The sequence below is a fragment of the Arachis hypogaea genome, chromosome 11 (genome assembly GCF_003086295.3).
Source record: "Arachis hypogaea cultivar Tifrunner chromosome 11, arahy.Tifrunner.gnm2.J5K5, whole genome shotgun sequence".
NCBI classification, from domain to species: Eukaryota; Viridiplantae; Streptophyta; class Magnoliopsida; order Fabales; family Fabaceae; genus Arachis; species Arachis hypogaea.
Genome location: NC_092046.1, coordinates 134,590,150 through 134,609,244, shown reverse-complemented (window position 1 = coordinate 134,609,244; position 19,095 = coordinate 134,590,150). Strand labels below are relative to the sequence as shown.

At 37.0% G+C, this 19,095-nt stretch overlaps 2 protein-coding genes and 1 long non-coding RNA gene across 5 annotated transcripts; 2 read left to right on the top strand and 1 right to left on the bottom strand.

The window, feature by feature from the left end:
- Nucleotides 1-250: 250 nt before the first annotated feature.
- Nucleotides 251-11,483, bottom strand: LOC112722736 (dynamin-2A). The gene is made up of 22 exons (XM_025773869.3): nt 10,890-11,483; nt 10,597-10,647; nt 10,384-10,504; nt 10,121-10,213; nt 9,753-9,814; nt 9,441-9,558; nt 8,645-8,987; nt 8,171-8,318; nt 7,765-7,866; nt 7,570-7,689; nt 6,958-7,041; nt 6,482-6,609; nt 4,917-5,001; nt 4,670-4,796; nt 3,959-4,035; nt 3,232-3,288; nt 2,723-2,870; nt 2,469-2,617; nt 2,082-2,195; nt 1,937-2,004; nt 1,113-1,288; nt 251-795 (listed from the first exon to the last, which is right to left on the bottom strand). Exons 1-22 carry the CDS (start codon nt 11,028-11,030, stop codon nt 563-565), a joined length of 2,745 nt encoding a protein of 914 aa, XP_025629654.1. The 5' UTR covers nt 11,031-11,483; the 3' UTR covers nt 251-562.
- Nucleotides 11,484-12,278: 795 nt separating this feature from the next.
- On the top strand, nt 12,279-14,859 carry LOC112722737 (prolycopene isomerase, chloroplastic). Its single transcript, XM_025773870.3, has 6 exons — nt 12,279-12,995; nt 13,077-13,130; nt 13,220-13,507; nt 13,602-13,793; nt 13,887-14,045; nt 14,141-14,859. Exons 1-6 carry the CDS (start codon nt 12,525-12,527, stop codon nt 14,690-14,692), a joined length of 1,716 nt encoding a protein of 571 aa, XP_025629655.1. The 5' UTR covers nt 12,279-12,524; the 3' UTR covers nt 14,693-14,859.
- Nucleotides 14,860-16,476: 1,617 nt separating this feature from the next.
- LOC112722739 (uncharacterized) lies at nt 16,477-18,814 on the top strand. Of its 3 annotated transcripts, none has more exons than XR_003162826.3 (4): nt 16,477-17,078; nt 18,026-18,093; nt 18,174-18,441; nt 18,546-18,814. It is a non-coding gene; the product is annotated as an uncharacterized lncRNA (long non-coding RNA). The 3 variants fall into 3 exon arrangements; XR_003162827.3 differs by having other exon boundaries at nt 16,529-17,078; nt 18,039-18,093; XR_003162828.3 differs by having other exon boundaries at nt 16,950-17,074.
- Nucleotides 18,815-19,095: the final 281 nt, after the last annotated feature.

Here is a 19,095-nt window from a genome sequence, read left to right as displayed (position 1 = left end):
ATTTGAGTTTAATTTTAATACATTAACAATATAAAATATTTTATACAATTATACAATCACATTTATTTTTTTAAATAACCGTTCACACAGTCAATACATCAAAATTAAACTTTAAAAATTTCCACTACCAAGTGAACAGGACCCATTCTTGACAAATAAAAATTTATTACTTCCAGTAATATACTACTTGACTCTAAACAAGAAAAGAGATTTGTGCTTAAATGAAAAATCAGAATAAAAGCAATCACGATTGATGGACAAATGATATAACTGCCGATAATCACATAGATACAAAACAATTACATCTGTATTCTTTTTTTTTTGGAAAAAAAATGTTGGGAAGACAATATCATCTTACCCAACATTGCCCCCACATACCCAGTAAGGGAATAAAATTGGACGCATGCTAAGATGACTGCAAATCAATACTTATCTACAAGCCTATAACATTCCACTATGTTACTTAGAGAGGGGGTGTGGAACAGTCTCGAAATAAAAGCAAGAAAAACTGAATGCGTCCAGACAACAAGAATGCATAATCTTGATGAAAACCATGGTTTATCTAATATCTTGAACCAGATGGCGGAGGGGCTGGTGGCAATCGAGTAGGTGTCCGGCGACTTCCAGAATTTGACCCTGAGCTCAAATCGCCATTTTGGGACGGGTCACTGTAACGTCTACTATGACCACCAGAACCATACCTAGATGGCAAGTCACTGGGACCATTAGCAGCAGCATCAAATGCAGACCTCCAATCATCACCTGAGGAGGCTCCAGAGGTTCTTGGGCTACTTTCTGCATAAATATGTTTGTTAGAACTACATAAATGTAAATGAAATGATATACAAAAATATAGATTTAACTGATGAATATTCAGATACTATCTGATAGTGAACATTGGAAGTTTGCATTCATCACGATACAGGAACGGCTATGAATTCTAACATTTTATAAACCTAGTCATCCATGTTTTCTTCGAAAAAGAAAAAACTTGGAATTTTTTCCAAATACTTGATACTACAACTTAATCTTTCCTGAAAATGAAAAGTGAATACAATATAACTTGTTGAACAACTTCAAAAATGCACCTCAGGCAAGTTTGCAGACATTACCTATTGCACTCCCTCCATCAGACCAAGTGGAGGCTGCAGCCGCTCTGTTGTCGTGGATGCCAAGTTGCCTAGTTAGTTTCGAAAGAAGCGAAGACTGTTTCTGAACACGCTCCCTTTTGCGCTTGACATTTTGGTCCTCCTGGAGCAGCTCCTCAATTTTAGCTGAGCTTTGAGCACTGTCAACCAAATTGAATAAAATAAATGGAGGGAGGAAAACATGTTTTTTCACCATCAAATGTTCAATTTGTGAATAGTAATTGTGAATGAGTATAGTGGTTAGGTAAAAAAATATGTAAAAGATTCATATTATATATATTTTTTAATTAAATGATATTTCATTAGAGAGAAATGATAATGAATACAACTAGAGGATGTTAGATATCACAATTCTAGCACAGATAAAAGAACAAGCATGGAAAACCAAAACAAAAAGTGCAGCAACGTGCCCAGTCTAACATATCAGATGTAATTATCACAGGAAAAACACCTCAGGGTCACCAAAAGTATAGTCCTAGAGCTCGAATCTAAGGTCTAAAGAATATCCTTAAAGATACACACATTCTGCTTCAACCTTATCCCACAACAAGTATAAGCTCTAACAAATATCCTCAAAAGGTATAAGCATTCTTTGCCAACCAAACATACTGAACTCGCTATCCACCACCATGAAATTTTATCCTCCTTGTATATTCCCACAGTGTCTCTGCCCTGATCTTCAAGGTATACGAATAATGGCAGCCCATTACATTATAAATAAAAAACAAGCTAAGAAGCAATGTACTTGACAATTATCAGACCATAACATGCTTGGAGAATGCACTAACCTGATGGAACTGTATAACTGGTTAAGCATGTCTTCTTTGGCTTTCTCTACTTGACAAAGCACAACTGCCTGCCCAACCAAAACTAACTAATCTCACAGACAGCCAAAAAAAAAAAAAAAAAACTGAACAATCAAAGTAAACTCACTTTTGGGACATTAGCAGCAAGGCTGTTAAGAACAGCTTCAACATAACCACGCACTTCTTGAGACATCCATCTAAGTTCCTCTTCTGGGTCTGCAGGTTTTCTAGCCATAGTATCCTACAAGAGCAAGTTCTCAATTAACTAGAAAGTGGTCTGTGTTTGTAACTATCAGAAAAGTTAACAGCACTCCAAAAAAAGACCCTAAGTTCCAAAAGCAATGAGTTATTTGCACACAAATATCTACTTCAAAGGAGGAGGCTGTCAAAGGAAACTTTTTGTATCCAACACATAAATCCCAAACTTGAGAAGAAATGTAAGCAAAATTGGACTATCCAATGAAATATGTTCATGAGAAAAAGATTCTAGCAAAAAAGAGAAAAAATTCCTTACAAGGGAACCATCAGAAAGACTCTGTCGCATAGGAAAACCCTGCTCACCGATGACTTGACCACCTTTAGACTGTGCAACATTTCTTAGCTTGTTGATCCACTCAACCTTATCTGCCATGCTCTCAGCCTTTAACAAAACTGTGCTTTGAGCTGCAAAATGCATTTTAAACATTAGGACAATCCCAGCATTGTTCAGATCTGAAGATGGATTTAAGAGAACTGGGAGAGAATTAATAAACTAGAATGAGTGATTACCTTTCATGACAGTTTTATAGGGGACCTTATTTGTTATCTTGAAAGTAAGGTTTGATGTTTTTCCAGAATCAGGTCCGTTGGACTTCTTATCCTTAGAACTCTTTGCAGGGGCTTCATCATCTTCAGAAAGTTCCTCAATGTTGCATTCCTGATCATGACATTCAGAAGACAAAAGCAATAGATGAATCACCACACTTAAGATCTATTGAATATTCCCTCTTGGATCAAATTCAAGCTCTAATTAAATGAAGCACTCACTCAAATCATGACGATATGCCACTATAGACATGAAGGTAAAAAAACATTCACACGACATAAAGGGAGTTTGACAACCATGAAACAATATCTATAAGGAAGGACAACATAACCACACAGTTCAACATTTACTTTGAACTTTTTGAAACTGGTCAGTCACACATCACACAATCTCTATATGCGGTTATTTATCTCAATTTTTCCCAAAACAGTTAATATTGAAGTTAGTAACATAAATTCAAGAAGGTCCATACCTCTAATGTAATGACTCCCCGGAAATGTTTCTCCTCTTGTTTCTTGGTGTAACCAAGCTGGAAATACAAAGCATATTTAAATCAATTTGTATGATACTATATTTTTGCAAAAAATGAATAATAGCCTTAACAATTGGAGGTCCTAGGCAAGAGACATATGACCTTTGAGCTTAATTATTCAGGTCATCATATCAATCCAATAGTTGAAGCACTGGAAGGGGAAAAAGGATAAACCAAAAACAATATAGAAACTTTTTGAAGGCAAAACATATTCAAGGTTCCTGTCCATATAGGCTCATTTTAAGAGGGGGAAAAAGAAACTTAAAAACAAATCAAGGACCCACTTAGAGGCATAAAAACAATAATTATCCTTCGTCTATAGTTTAAGTTTTCAAAAGAGTCAGCCCTTGACATGGTATTAAAACCCCATGACCAATGGTAAAGAGTTCGAATTTTGTAACTCTATTCTCAATTAAAACATGTAATTTTGAACAAACTAGAGTGGCCCTGTGTATTATCTAGTATCTCCATTTCAAGCCCAATAGCAATTACATATCTTACATACATAAAAGTAGGAAAACCAATTCTGTGAAGCAACAAGTCATTATGTTGGACGGTTAAGTGCTTGAACTAACTCTTTCAACTTTTAACTTTTAAATCACATTATTAGATGATGCTAGCTTGTTCTGATTCAAAATTAGAGATTTGAACAACATAATTTACAAACCTTGCCACTCTTCTCGTTTAAGACAAACCATCTTCTACTCCAACCACTACCCTTTCCGCTTTTTTTCAACATATATCCTGCATTGAGGGGTGATTACAGAAGTTAATTCAAAGTACTAAACACGTAACTTAGAAAGACATAACACCTAACTTTAAAACAGGGAGATGGAAATAGATAAGGTAGGCTTAGAAACTTTCATTAACACATGATCCAGAGATTCTATGAATATTAGAAAATAGTGAATAACTTTTATGATATTTGCAATAAAAGCTTATTGTATATCTATAACTGGAGATATAACACGATAATATTGTTTTTCTCGTTTGTATTCATTAAACAGACTGAAAATGAAAAGAATCCTCTCAAATTTTTCTCTGCTTCTTCAGTGATGCTGTCTGTTCAAATGATCTCCAGTACAATCTGCGTATGACTAATTTAGTGATTTAAAAATCAGCCTCATCCAAGGCTTGCCCAACAATATTTGGGGGGGGAAAATCCAACTATTGCAAGTTATATATGATAAGAATGACCACCACAAAATTAAGGGAGGTAACTGTTTTGACTGACATGAATACTGAAGATCCAGTTCTAGGATGGGAAAAGAGGAAATCATAAAAGAAAAGGAGGAAGCCACCAGGTTAATAATTATGCAACAGAATCCTTAATAATATTAGGTGCAAAATGCAAATTTTAGGATGAAAATAAAAAAACCTGCCGTTATCTCCCCATCGGGCCCAGCAGTCTTTAAGCTCGATGGCTCTTGTATATCTTTGTCAGGCTGATTGGACTTCTCTTTCATTGATTTTAAGTTTCCTCCACTTTGTTGAGGACTAGTTGCCTGGAAAAGGAAAGAGTAGATGTATCTTGCATGTATTTAGAAAAATAGAAAATTCTAAACTATCATATGATAGTAACAAATTCAAGTCTGTAAATTTTTCCAATGTAAATAATCCCGCACCCTACTCAGAATTGACTGTTCTGCATCAGTTGCCTTTTTGGATGACCGGTTCTTTAGCTCCTCTTCTCGGCGTTGTCTTTCCATTCTAATAAAATTAGTTGGAGCCATTAAAAAATATGAAAGTTAAATAAATACAGCTTCAATCAGATGGTGTGACAGTTAATTTTGGTGTGTGTATATGCATAGTATATTATAGGCTTAATAACTTTGTAAGTCCCAACAGTTTTATTCAATTTTCAGTTAAGTTCCTATAGTTTAAAAGTTTAATCAAGTCGCTGTAGCGTAAGAGAAATTCAACTCCCTACTTTCAACTAATATTACAAAAAAAATAAAAAGAAGGTCAAGTTAGATGGAGATTTCATTAATATTATTTAACCAACCACTCTCATAACCATACAATGAATCAGAAGCACACAATCCCCCCCCACCCAATTTTTCATGATTAAGAGGGGGAAGAGATCAATATATCTCTCTTTCAGCATGCAAGCGTGAGATGTGACATTTTTTTAATTATTCAAAATTTTTATACACTATAAGGACTGTATTAGAAACTTTGAAACTATAGAAATCTAATTGAAAATTGGGCTAAAATATAGGAACCTCCAGAGTAATTAAACATAGATTATATTATAACGCTATCATGATATCCAATAAGGTATACAACATAAACTTCAGCTAGTCATATAACCCTCGATTGGGCCCACAGAAATGTAGATTTTGAAAGTTATCAATCGATGCAACTATACCCTCTAATAGCTTAATGCCTGGACATATTAGTAAAAACTCATTAAAATGGCTAAACAACCATTCACATATATTTAGAATTCTCAATAACTAAGCCACTAATTATGGGCAACTATAAGTCTTAGGCATGAAGTCAATGATAATTACTTAGATGGATACTCGATAATGAACATTAGAAACATAAGACTTGAATTAGAAGAACCAACGAATATTGGTTTGGCTTAGTATTAACAGAGAATGCAATGAATACCAGGTTTCAGCACATTTTTATCAGCATAGAATAAAAGCTGACATTTGATATCAAATGCACTATTGTATTTATCATGTACTGGGAGGAGGAGGAAAGAGTTGTTTGGGGGGGGGGGGGGGGGGGGAATCTCATTACTAATAGAGGAACAATCATCTAAGAGGATTGATTCCCCAATTCACAGAATCACTTTCCACCAATTTGCAAGACATTGACAGTTGGGAGGCTGGCAAACTCAATTACCGGGACTAGACTTAAAATGTTATTTTCTACCCTTGTCAGGAGGCAGCTAGAACATAGCAAATCATAAATGTCATATACTTGGGAAGACTACAATCAGGTAAGTCAACAGATTCAAATCTTTAGAATCCTAAATATCTTCTCAATCCCAGCATCCCATTTCAATCACACAGCAATTCCATAAGCCATACATATATATATACCAAGACAATGGTAGTGAATGTAAGGAGTTGCACATTCTACCTCAATGTTTAATTCATGCATTATCCCATCAAAGAGCATAGATTATGAATCCACAAATGGAGATACAAAAAGTTTCATATATTGAACATACCGTCTCTGCACTAAACGAATGAAGTGCTGGGGAGGAACAAATGCACGCTCCATATCAACTAGTGCAACCACCATCGTTTTGGATTCATTTTTAAATTTCTCAAGGGCAGAACTTGCTATTGCCACAATCTGGTAAAAAAAATTTGCAATGAGCCAATTAGTTCTTAATACAATGATAATGGCAGATTTCCTTTATTTTGGATAAAAGAAAAAGAGACAAAGAATGATACAAGAAGATAGGAGAATGAAAGATTCTATATACAATAATATAAACAAAAAAAATACTAGCAGGAATCGTAGTTCGAATTTCCCAACTTATCCGATAGGGAGTTCAACTAAAATGATATTATGCCTTGTATTTATTTATTTATTTTGAAAAAAAGAATAATTTTATTAAGTTGGAGAGAAGAATAATACAAGGCAGAGATAAGAGGTCTGCTAGACAAGAGCTATCCTATGCCTTAACATTTGTGTTACCTCTCTCTTAAATGGAGGATATCTTCCAAGCCCAGGAGTGGCATTTGCAGCAGCAGAAACTAGATCCACAAGCACACGATGTACCTAAATGGTAGTTATAAATAATCTCAGTAAAAAGCTCAGTAGAAACACAAGATGGGATTTTAAATTAGTTTATAAGAAGTCTACCAAAATTGCAGTGTCCATGTGATGATATCAAATTAGCAAACCAGCCAAGGAAATTGACATATCTCTATGAGTACAGGTTAAAACAAATAAATGGCCCAGTTAATATGAAAATACATTATGCTCCCAAAACATATTGACCATTTGCCGGGACTTCATAATCTTTACACATATATTGTTCTGATGCACAAGACAATTTGCTTTCTGACCCAAATGTTCCGACAATGGCTACAGCAACTAATGTGACATGGGAAAAGGAGGACAAATATTCATTAGGGCATACAGATCTGTACCCAAATAGAAGTCCAGCTTTGAAGGTTGACCCTAGTACAATACCCCCTAAGGCTAAATCTCTAGACAGGTCTGTCCCCAAGTTATTTTTATTGGACTATCCTTTGAAGACTTAATATCTCCAGAAACAAAAGGAACAATTCGTTAGATGCATACCTCATCTACACATAGGCGCGATGGCTCCTTTGCCAAATCAAGAACACCTTTTATTAAGGACCTCAAACCTTTCTCTGGAGAGATTAGATAAGGCTGATAGCCGTCTGCTTCTAGAACAATCTGACATAAACAAAAATGGGATAAATAAGAAGTAAGCACCATAAGAGAATATGAGGAATTGAGTTCAAGATTTACCCTCTTGACATTATTTATGTCGAAGTGTCTGTCAATAGGAAGTTGCTTAATTCTGTTAGGAAAATTCCCTTCAAAACTGGCCACAACTTTCCAACCATTACCCTGTAGGGAAATCAACAGCAGAAAATTGGATGAAGACAAAGATAGAATTCTGGTACTGAAAAACTGTGGAATCCAATTCCTGATCGTAGAATCTTGCACTCATTTAGATCTGAAAACACCACTCACTACATAAATTGCCCATATCAAAGGACCTTGCAAATTTTACTAATCTCAAATCCTCTAAAAGGGTACATGATAAATAGCTCCAAAATCTTTGGTATATCCAGTTTTCCCAAAAAATACTACATAATAAAATACTATGCATCCTTGAAGGTGTGAAAAATAGATAATGAAAACTACTAACCTCGCCCCCAGTAAGATGTTGGAGAAACTTCTCCTCAAACTCACGACACAACTCCAAAGCTAAAGCCCGAGTACCTTCGGATGTACTAACCATTTGCTCACCAAGCTTCACTAACTCGTCCTGAACAATTTGAGACTTGCCCTGCAGCCTGCAGCATTTTTATTTTTAGCAAAGGATCATCATAGTTTTTGAAGCCACTCAAAACCCCAAGCCAACTTAATAAAATTAAACAACACACTCCGAAGTGAGCCATTTGTTATTAATTATAAATGCATTTTACAGATAATTAGTAGTATAAATCTAAGTTTAACAATGTGATTTTTCATCACTGTTAAATTGAATGTTCACTCCCTTTGCAGTCATTATCCATTTTCATGTTACACAGCATGCTCAGTCTCCCTTAATCCTGTTCCTTGCTGGGAAATATGACATTTATACTAAACAAGGAAACATAAGCTAGCAAAAACTAAGTACCCAGTGAGAAGAGTTGGAAGCCTTAGTTTCATGCGGTTGCGAATCTGTCCAGCAAGAGACTCAACCAAGGCAACTCTCCCAAGCTTGTTTTGAGGAGCTCCAGTCAATATTGATTTCAAACTTTCAGTCTCTGCTCGCCAAGCAGTTTCCAAAGAGTTCTCAGATGCTGCACTCCCAGACTGTGCAGAAGCTATAGATACAGATTGGCCAATCAAAGCAACCCATGGAATATCAGATGTTTTGGGGGGTCCCTGGTTCAATAGGAGAGCCTGCACTGCTGCAAGAGCTTTTGGTTCTGCAGCAGCCTGATCAATTTTACTGATAACACCAACTGTTCTAGTGGCTACAATTGAAAACCCCAAGAAAAAACTAGTTAAAGGAAACATTACCATGAGTTTATGATTAGGTAAACATAACGATGAAGTTTCTAAAATTAAGCGGTTTAATGGTGTTAGGTGCCCTCTTTCCTAAATACTTAAACTGTTAATGGAGATTCTTGAATGGCAAAACATCACTAACATGACCTCAAGAAATTCCCTTTGGGCTTAGAGTTGACAATGCAGAGGCTTAATCTGGTTTCTGCTAGAACTCATTCATTTAAGATATACATATACCCAAGGATCAAACTCTTAACCTCGTTGTCAAAAAGGTAATGATGCTACATCTAGGACCAACTCTTTAAAAAGTTTAAGTTCTTAAATGGAGTCTCAAGATTGATTTTATGTATCTAACAAATAGCTATAAATTTGAGATGAGGTGACAGGATAATACAAAGCAAGAAGAGCTTAAAACATACATTCTGCATCATACTCCTTTGCCACTCTGAGGGCTCGTGATGCAGAAATTTCTGGTGCCTGAGAAGCAGGAATGACTACCAGCAATATAGCATCATTGTGCTCCACATATTCACTGATCTGAAGATGAAAAACATGAAGACATTACACTGTTCTTCAAAGAAAGTATACGAGAAGAAGAAAACATCTGACTCAAGATATAACTAACATTAAACATACACCACCCTCAATGGAGAATACAGGTGTAATTGCCAGAACATATTTGATGAATCTCAAACTAGGACTAAAGGAGAATATAATTTAAAACTACTCACTGCTTTGTCATCCATAATCCGCTGGTCCAATCCAGGTAAGTCAATCAATTTCAGTGGCGGTGCTGTAGAATTTCAGAACAGAACTAAGGTGTAAGTCTCACATTGCTAATGCATGTAATGTAAGCATTTCTGTGTTTGAGCTTCCAAAGAAAGGGAAAGAGGGTTGGGGCCGGGAGGAGGGTGTTGAGAGAACATGAGATCATAATAAATTGGAAATTATAGTATTGAGCATAATACCATAAGACTAACTCCAGTGTGCCCTAACTAACATAAACAGAATTTTTATATTAACACATTGAAAGCAAGTATTCAATGGTAGAATGTATTCATGCATAAAGGAAGTGGGACTACAAGTGATCCTGGCCTACCTGTACTGGTTCGAAGTTTCAGATATATTTCATCACGGCTCCTACCTGATGATCCTTTGCTTAGTCTATCCTGTAGAGAATGCCGAAGGGCACCTATGAGAGGAAAACAAGACAATGAATCAGAAAGATGATAGGAACAAAGAATGCTTGTAGAATTTCTTTTACAGGGAGAAGGGGGGAGGGGGGGGGGTAGATGTTTAAGTGTTAAGAGAGACACATGAACCACATTTCAAAATGAATAGATAATGAGCTTAAGTTCTTACTCGCAGAAACCTGTTGAGATTTATTGTCAATTTGCAGGATGATGGACTTGCTGCTTAAAGAGCCGTCCCTGTTCAATTCGATGCTTATGGGAGCTCTGGTTGCACCATTTTCGCCAGTAGGCTGGCAACGCCAATGGTTCAGTTATTGGTACAAAAAATCCCATTCAGCAAACAAAGAGTAACGGAAATAGCAAATAGGAATGAAGCAGTTACCAAAACAGGATGTCCAATCAAGCTATTCAAGACAGCAGATTTGCCAGCACCCTGATCCACCACCACAATTTGCTTCGTTATTAGTTTAACAAAATGGATCCGATCCGATACATAGACATCAATCGACGAAATGATTAAACAATAAAGGAATACTGGATTGTTATACAGAGAAGCGTAAAGTGTGTGAGAGCGTGGCACTCAAATTCTCAGACAGATTATGAAATGGAAGCATTGCATATTGCACAGAGAGATACGTAATTGGAAATGGCGAGAAGCGGATCGGAGAAACTTACGACATTGCCGAGGGCAACGACGTTGAGGAAGGTGGAAGGGCGCTTAGAGGTGGCGGGGTCGTCGGGATCGTCGTCGGCGAGGACGGAGGAGGCCTGGCGCATGGAATCAGAGAGCTGATACAATTCTTCGATTGCTTCCATTGGATTCGGATGCGATTCCAACACCCAAACGGATCTCACTATGATCTGATCTGCACAGACTCACTTAGGTTTCCGCCCAGATTTGCGGTGCGTTTCCTTTTATTTCGGTTTTTAGTTATATGGTTTTTGCGTCAATGAAATGAAATTGAAACAAAGAATGAAAGGACTCCCAACCAAATCGAAATTAAATCACCGTCATCTGATGTGCCTGTGCTGGCCGCTGCACCTGCACACTCTCATACACTCTCTCTCATGCGATTGCGATTTGAACTTTTTTGCCTATTTATTTTCCTTCCTCCTTTTTGCTAGGACATGCCTCTATTTCGCGCTTTTAACCTCTAGCCAATTAGCCGGCATACCTAAGTGCAAGCCATGCCATCTTAACTAAAGTCATTTACAAGGCTAGAGTACTAATAAAAATCACAACATTCTTTCTTTTTAGTGTTCCGTGCTAATTAACAAGACTTATTATTCCTGTTATCATATGCAATTATGCAAACACGTCATGTGGTATCCACTAAAATTAGTTATTACTATAAAATATATATTAAAATATAAAATATAAAATATATAATAAATTAAATAATATTACAAATATAATTGTTAATTTTAATATACACACAATATTTTTATATTATAAGTATTGATTTTTTTTTCTTTTTATTCTTAACATATATTAATTTAAAATTAGACAATATTAATTTTTTATTGAATAAAAATAATTTGATGTCAATACTTTAAACTTGAAAATAATTTAATAGAATAACAAATTTATTAGAGGTAAATTATATTAACAACCATTCATGTAAGTGATATTAGCACAAGATACTTTTTCACTTGTCATATTTATGTTAATATTTTAAATTTTATAAATTAGAAATATAGAACGTTATATCTCATAAATATTAAGATATATTAATACTATAGTTTGTAAAACAATTATGCTAAGTTTGCAAAAAATTAACTACTTATATAAAATATATATTAAAAATAAATTAGATGGCATATATATTTAAATGCATGATGACTTATTTTTAATATATCAATATTATATTTTAAGAATTTAACAAATTTAACGTCATAATCATAACTTCCTGATGTTATAAATAGTAAATACCAATGTGAGCCATCAGCTAGAAATATAAAGAATTGGAAATAAAATAAAGAACTAAAGTCATTTTTTCTTTTTTTATTTTTCCATTTTAACTCTTCACTCTCTTTTAAAAGTTAAAACTACTAAAAAGAAAAGAAATCATGATATATTGATATGACGTTTGTGCTTCCCGCATTGAGGGGTATAGATAGCATGGTATTTGTGAAGTAGTTAATAATTTTGGAGGAGTCCAAAAATGTCACACACACAAAAAGTCTGGTGACGTGGCTAATTTAACAACTAGAAATCTAAAGGGGAGTGAGTGAGGAGTGAGATTTGGGAAGGAAGAGCGAGGTTGAAGTTTGGATGAGGAAGTTACAAAGAATATCATCAAATCCACCATGAATATGATGATGGGAGTTGGATCGTTACGATATCCTCCTCCTGGTCTTCCTCTTGTTCCGAGTGAGAGAGTATCCTCATCCAAGTGGAAGGTGCAGGTGGCATCTTCCTCTCCTCCTTCAACCACGGCCACGGTTACAGCAGAGGCTGATGTTGTGGTGGTTGGAAGCGGGATAGGCGGACTGTGCTGTGCAGCACTTCTGGCAAGATACGAGCAGGATGTGGTTGTCGTCGAAAGCCATGACCAGCCCGGCGGGGCTGCCCATTCTTTTGATATCAAAGGCTACAAGTTTGATTCTGGTCCATCTTTATTCTCTGGATTGCAATCAAGGGGTCCTCAGGCTAATCCTCTTGCCCAGGTTCTAGATGCATTGGGCGAGTCTCTCCCATGTGCCACTTATGATTCATGGATGGTCTACATCCCCGAAGGTGAATTCTTGTCAAGAATAGGGCCTACGGAATTTTTTAAGGTGGAAGGAACTTGCATATTCATCTCATTCCTAGCTGCTTAATTTGTTTTGATTTCTACTAATTACCTCAGTTATTTGCAGGACCTTGAGAAGTATGCAGGTCCAAATGCTGTTCAAGAATGGAAGAAACTTCTGGTAAGTTCTAACATTCTGCTTTTCTATGCAAACAATGTTCGAGAGTTGATAAGCTTGACAATAGAAAATTTTTATAACTTTCTTGACAGGATGCTGTACTTCCACTTTCAACAGCAGCAATGGCGCTTCCTCCTCTATCTATTCGAGGAGATTTGGGTGTTCTTTCGACTGCAGCAGCTAGATATGCTCCTTCTCTCATAAAATCCTTTGTTCAAATGGGACCTCAGGGTGCTCTTGGGGCCACAAAACTTCTCAGACCATTCTCGGAAGTACTTGATGGATTGGAACTGAAAGATCCTTTCATAAGGAATTGGATTGACCTACTGGCATTCTTGCTTGCAGGGGTCAAAACTAATGGTATACTCTCTGCTGAGATGGTAACTACTAAATGTTTCCTGCTATCACAAGAATTTTACCAATAACAGTTTTTTGTGTTGATGTCTAAACGGCTATTTTCCCCAAACTTTTCAGATTTATATGTTTGCAGAATGGTACAAACCAGGATGCTGTCTAGAATACCCCCTTGATGGAACTGCTGCTATTGTTGATGCTCTTATACGAGGACTCGAGAAATTTGGTGGACGGATTTCTCTTCGGAGTCATGTGGAAAAAATTGTTGTTGAAAATGGCAGAGCCGTTGGAGTCAAACTGAGAAGTGGTCAAGTAAGTATATGACTAAAAGAATAGGCGCAAGAGATCAACCTTAGTTAGGTAAACTGAGGTATATGGGTATAATATTTATTATGCATTGTGCAGTTTATACGAGCTAAAAAGGCTGTTGTAAGCAATGCATCAATGTGGGACACTTTGAATTTGCTTCCTAAAGAAGTTATTCCAAAGTCTTACTCAGATAGGATTAAATCCACCCCTCAATGTGAATCGTTCATGCATCTCCATTTGGGATTTGATGCTGAGGTTTGCCAGCCTTTCTGTTTCTGATTTATTTTAAGCTTGAAGCTGTGGATAGCATTGTCAGTGTCACAAGTCACAACAATATTTTGATTGAGCAGGGTATCCGCGATGATCTGGGGATTCATCACATAGTTGTAAATGACTGGGGAAGAGGTGTTGATGCTGACCAGAATGTAGTGCTGATATCAGTACCCAGTGTGCTTAGTCCTAATCTGGCACCCCCTGGGAAACATGTGTTACATGCTTATATGCCAGGAACTGAACCATTTGAGTTGTGGGAAGGACTTGATCGTACAAGTGCTGAATATAGAAAGCTCAAAGCTGAGAGATCAGAGGTAATGTGGAAAGCTGTGGAGCGAGCCCTTGGTGAAGGCTTCAAGAGGGAGAAATGTGAAGTGAAATTAGTTGGAAGTCCACTGACACATGAAAGGTTTCTTAGAAGGAACAGAGGAACATATGGACCAGCACTGCAAGCTGGCAAAGAAACATTTCCTGGCCATTCAACACCCATCCCACACCTCTTCTGTTGCGGAGACTCCACCTTTCCTGGCATTGGGGTCCCAGCCGTTGCTGCCAGTGGCGCAATTGTAGCAAATTCGCTAGTTTCAGTGTCTCAACATTCCCAGTTGCTTGATGCAATAGGAATATGAAAACCACACATCATGACAGTCTTTGTCTCTTCCTTCTTCCATTGAGATGTGGTATTGTTGTATACTTGTAGTAAAAGCCATGACTTGTATTAGAAATTTTAACTGCAGGGAGTAGAATCTCATCTCCTTTTACTGATACCAAATGCCTAACATCAGGATTCTTTCAATATTATTGCCTTGTTGGAGCTCATAGCATTGAAGACAATAAGAAAGTAACTAACGTGTATCATTTTGTATAAGGTTTTCATATACACAAAAAATAATATACCAATCTAAATAATGTATCATTTCGTATTGATTATACAAAACATACTTAGAATGTGTTGGTGGATAATAATATTTTGTTTAGTATAAAGATGATTATGGAATATAACCCTAAAATATCTAAATTTATTTTTACCACTAATCCATATTAATGACTTCGTGCCGTAGATGAGTAACTTGATGCAGTTTGACGGACTTCTTGTGCGGGAGTTTTGTTTGGCTAGTAAAATTTGAAGACATGCAGCTCTGTCATCTTTCAATACAAAACTACTGGATGATTGCTACTTGATACTCATGCCCTGTGTTGAAAAACCAATCACTTGAGTAAATTTTTTCTTCAAAGATAGTGGAAGAAATAGATAAAACAAAAAATACAATGAAAAAATGATTCCAATATTTGAATCACTTATTTGAAAGGGAAACCAATTTGAGGGGATAAAGAGATGAATCAAGTATCATCTGCCAAAACAAACTTGGAGTACATATAAGGATTCAGAAAATTCAACTCACATCAATTCCATGTTCCCTAATCCATGCTTTTATGTTCCCGTAGTTACTCTAATTTTTTGTTTGAATTCATGGTAGCAGTAGGTGGTGTTAGTCATTGCAATTTAACTTCTTTTTTTATCATTGCTAGTGAAAGGTATCAGGCCTGAGTTTAAGGAGAGAGAAGAGAGTTTGAGAAGAGTGTAGAAGATTCTGATCTGTGATTATTGAACCAACTGCAGAGAGAGACTTATTACACTGTATTTGTAGACAAAGATTAGTCTAACTAACTTGTCCTAGCTGGCACAGTTATAACAATCTCTAACCACTTCTAATTACACTTAACAGACTGATATAACTCCAACTACTTCTAAATGTTATCAGCTAGAAAATCAAGTGTGAAATTTGGTATTGAATACGATGCAACAATTGCAAATCAAGGTTCAATAGTTGAATTCATCAAAAGACCATATCACATAACAATGGCAAATCAAGGGCCAAACTGATCCATCCATATTCCTTTATGTATTATGTTTATGCTGATTGTAATGTGCAAACATGGAGAAAAATATGATGAGACTTAGACAATTTTCTGCAAATATTGACAATTTTCAATTCTGATTAAGGTCCAAATTTGGTGCAATAGCTGATGAAAAGAAAGCAAGCAATTTCAAAGGAAATAGCATACAAAGATGCATCAAATCCTTTTACGATTGTTTCCGATTTCCAATGACTCGGTAATTTTTTTACTTTTTTTTTTTTGTCCGGAAACCCAGTGACTAATCCCTCGAATACTGCAGAGGCACACAAAGTGAGCGACCCTCCGAAGCAAGCAAGTTCCATTCCCATCCTATGAAACTCGGGAGAGATGGTTAAGGGACCCAAACTCTCATCCATCTGTTACGTTGGTAGTAATTTTTTTACTTTATCACTTTATTAATTTTTTCATTTTAAAAGATTTTTTTTATATACAATTCTGCTAGGAAATAAAAAAAAGAGTACAGCCAACTCTTGTCAACTTTACTGGACCGGACCCGGAGCCCATTTCACGGTAGAAGCAAAAAGCAACATCCCAATTTAACTACCGTGAACCAAATTAACCCTAATAAACCCCACCTTTCACCGTGTGACTGAAGAATCATCCAAAATCCCCAAACTGCATCGCCTCCCTCCCACCTTCGTTGTGCGCCTTTCCTGCCCACCGTCAACCCAGGTGAGCCGCTCCATTCCGTTCCAACTGAGAGACACCGCCGGGGTCAGACACTCAGCGAAGCCCGCCGCTGCTGCCGCATGTCATGGTCGCGGCGTCATTGAAACAAAATCCCCAACCTGCAGCGCCTCCCTCCCACCTTTGTCGTGCGCCTTCCCTGCCCGCCGTCAATCCAGGTGAGCCGCTCCGTTCCGTTCCAACTGCGAGACATTGCCGGGGTCAGACGCTCGGCGAAGCCCACCGCTGCTGCTACATGTCGTCATCGCGGCGTCGTTGAAGCTCAGCCTAGCCTTCCGCGACTGCTGCATGTCGTCATCGCCGCACCACTGAAGCTCGAAGGTCCCTCGCGTGTTCTGCCCCAACGGACGCTGCGTCAGACTCCTCCAAGTGGCGCCATGAAGCATCGTTGAAAGCACTCCTCGGTAGGTAAGTATTTATGGATTCATGGGTGTTGCTTGATCTTGGTACGAGTATAAAGGATGTTACTTGATTTTGTATCAGAATATATCATGACACATTTATATAATGTATTTTTTGTATTATTGGATGTTACATATGAGTACAATTAGAAGTTTGATTGTAGAATTTGAATTGGATTTTCTCAATTACTAGTTGTTGTTTTTTTTTTTAAATTGGCCAAAAATGCGTGAAAATGGAGTCCCAGGGCGTTAGTTTTTTTCTCGGAATAAAATTAGATTCAATTGTGGTGAATATAGGATGATGCAATTGTTAGCCACTGGATGTTGTTGTTGTTGTTAGGGGTTCTCACTTGTTGAAATGCATGTGCATAGAGATTGGATATTATTGTTTTGATAGATTGGACTGTTTAATTTGTATCAAAATTCTTTTTCTTTCCCACTAAAAAAAGTGTATGCTGTTTGTTTCCCATATTCTTCGTTCTCCATTGAATATTAAAAAAGTTGATGGTATTTGGTTTTTATATTAGTGTTTTTCCGGTGAATCGGTGGAATCTACGTGCTCCCGTTGCGCAATGTTTTTGAATGTTGAATGTGTTCAATCTCGTTGCAAATAGATCCTATTGAGTTGACTCTACATATAGATGCTTAACTGGGTTGTGCTTGTTGTGAAAGGTTTGAAATTTAACAACACATTCACAATGGATTAAATTAACTATACACGGTGAAACGGGGCACTTTTTTTCCCCAAATTATTTGTGTATATGTTTCTGATCATGTTAGGCGTTTGTTGGTTTTAGTATCAATGTGGATGATTCTTGACCGGTTTTGTCTATTTACATATCCAAGTAGGTTTGTTGTAGAAGTGATTAAATTTATGTGAATTGCTCTATGTTGCTCGTTGGATTCAATGTACTTATGTCATAATTTTTCTTTGTGTGAATAACTTCCCAAAAGCGGATATTTACAGATTATAAAGCTACCCCAATTGTGCTGCCGAACAGAGAAGCGAGATGGGGAAAAAGGTAAAATGATATTTACCTTTATCGACGTGTCTTTCCACATGATCCTATTTGTGAGTTACAGCTACTGTTGCTATTGTCAGAAATTATTAGAGTCGCAATGCTCGCCCAACTACATTCATGATATGATGAGCCAGCTCACTAAAAACAATGCGGTTGAAAAGCTTGCAGAGATAGATGAAATTGGCTTCGGATTCTTGAGGCTTATTCCGTATTGAGCGATGAAGCAATACATCATGGTTTGTCTGGCTGAATTGTACGATGTTGAGAAAAGCACCTTGATAGTCGACGTTGGCAACATCCGCCTCAATGCCAAATTAATCGGGCGGATCTTCGGCATTCCGTCTCGTGGTAAGTTCTGTTTTCTAAATTAATTAGCATGCCATGCGCCTGTTCGTGCAAATATCATTGTGTATATATAGTTTATTTTGGACTGACACACGGACATGCTGTAGGCAATGAATTCCCATCCCTGGACGACAAAAGTCCGGCGCACGTGGCCATCAAAAGGAGGTTCCATAGACGAACAACAACTGAACTCCGGGATTTGGTATATGTATCTTATGAATGGTGTTTATGTTGTCTCTAATACTTTAATACTTTAATCATTCATGGCCTTTTTATGTAATCAATCTACTCGACTGGTTTCTGTATTGGTTTAAATCATCGACTAGCTTTGCATAAGTTTATTAGGTTCATTTCAATGTACTTGGATGTTTCTTTACCCAACATATTCCTTATGCGTAAAACAGCCTAGCAGGGGAGCTACGCAAAAAATGGGGGGCTAAAAAGGACCGATCACATAGGTCCAGCCCAAAACAATCTGAGGAAAAGGATTTCCCAATTAGCACAGATGATAATGAGGAGAATGAGCCTCTTGCTAAGAGGATCTGCCGACTGTATAACCAGAGGGTTGACCAACAAAAACCAAGTGTCGATCCAACTGAAGGCCACTTCAATCAGGATAACGCTCCAACCGAAGGCCACCTCAATCAGCATCTATCT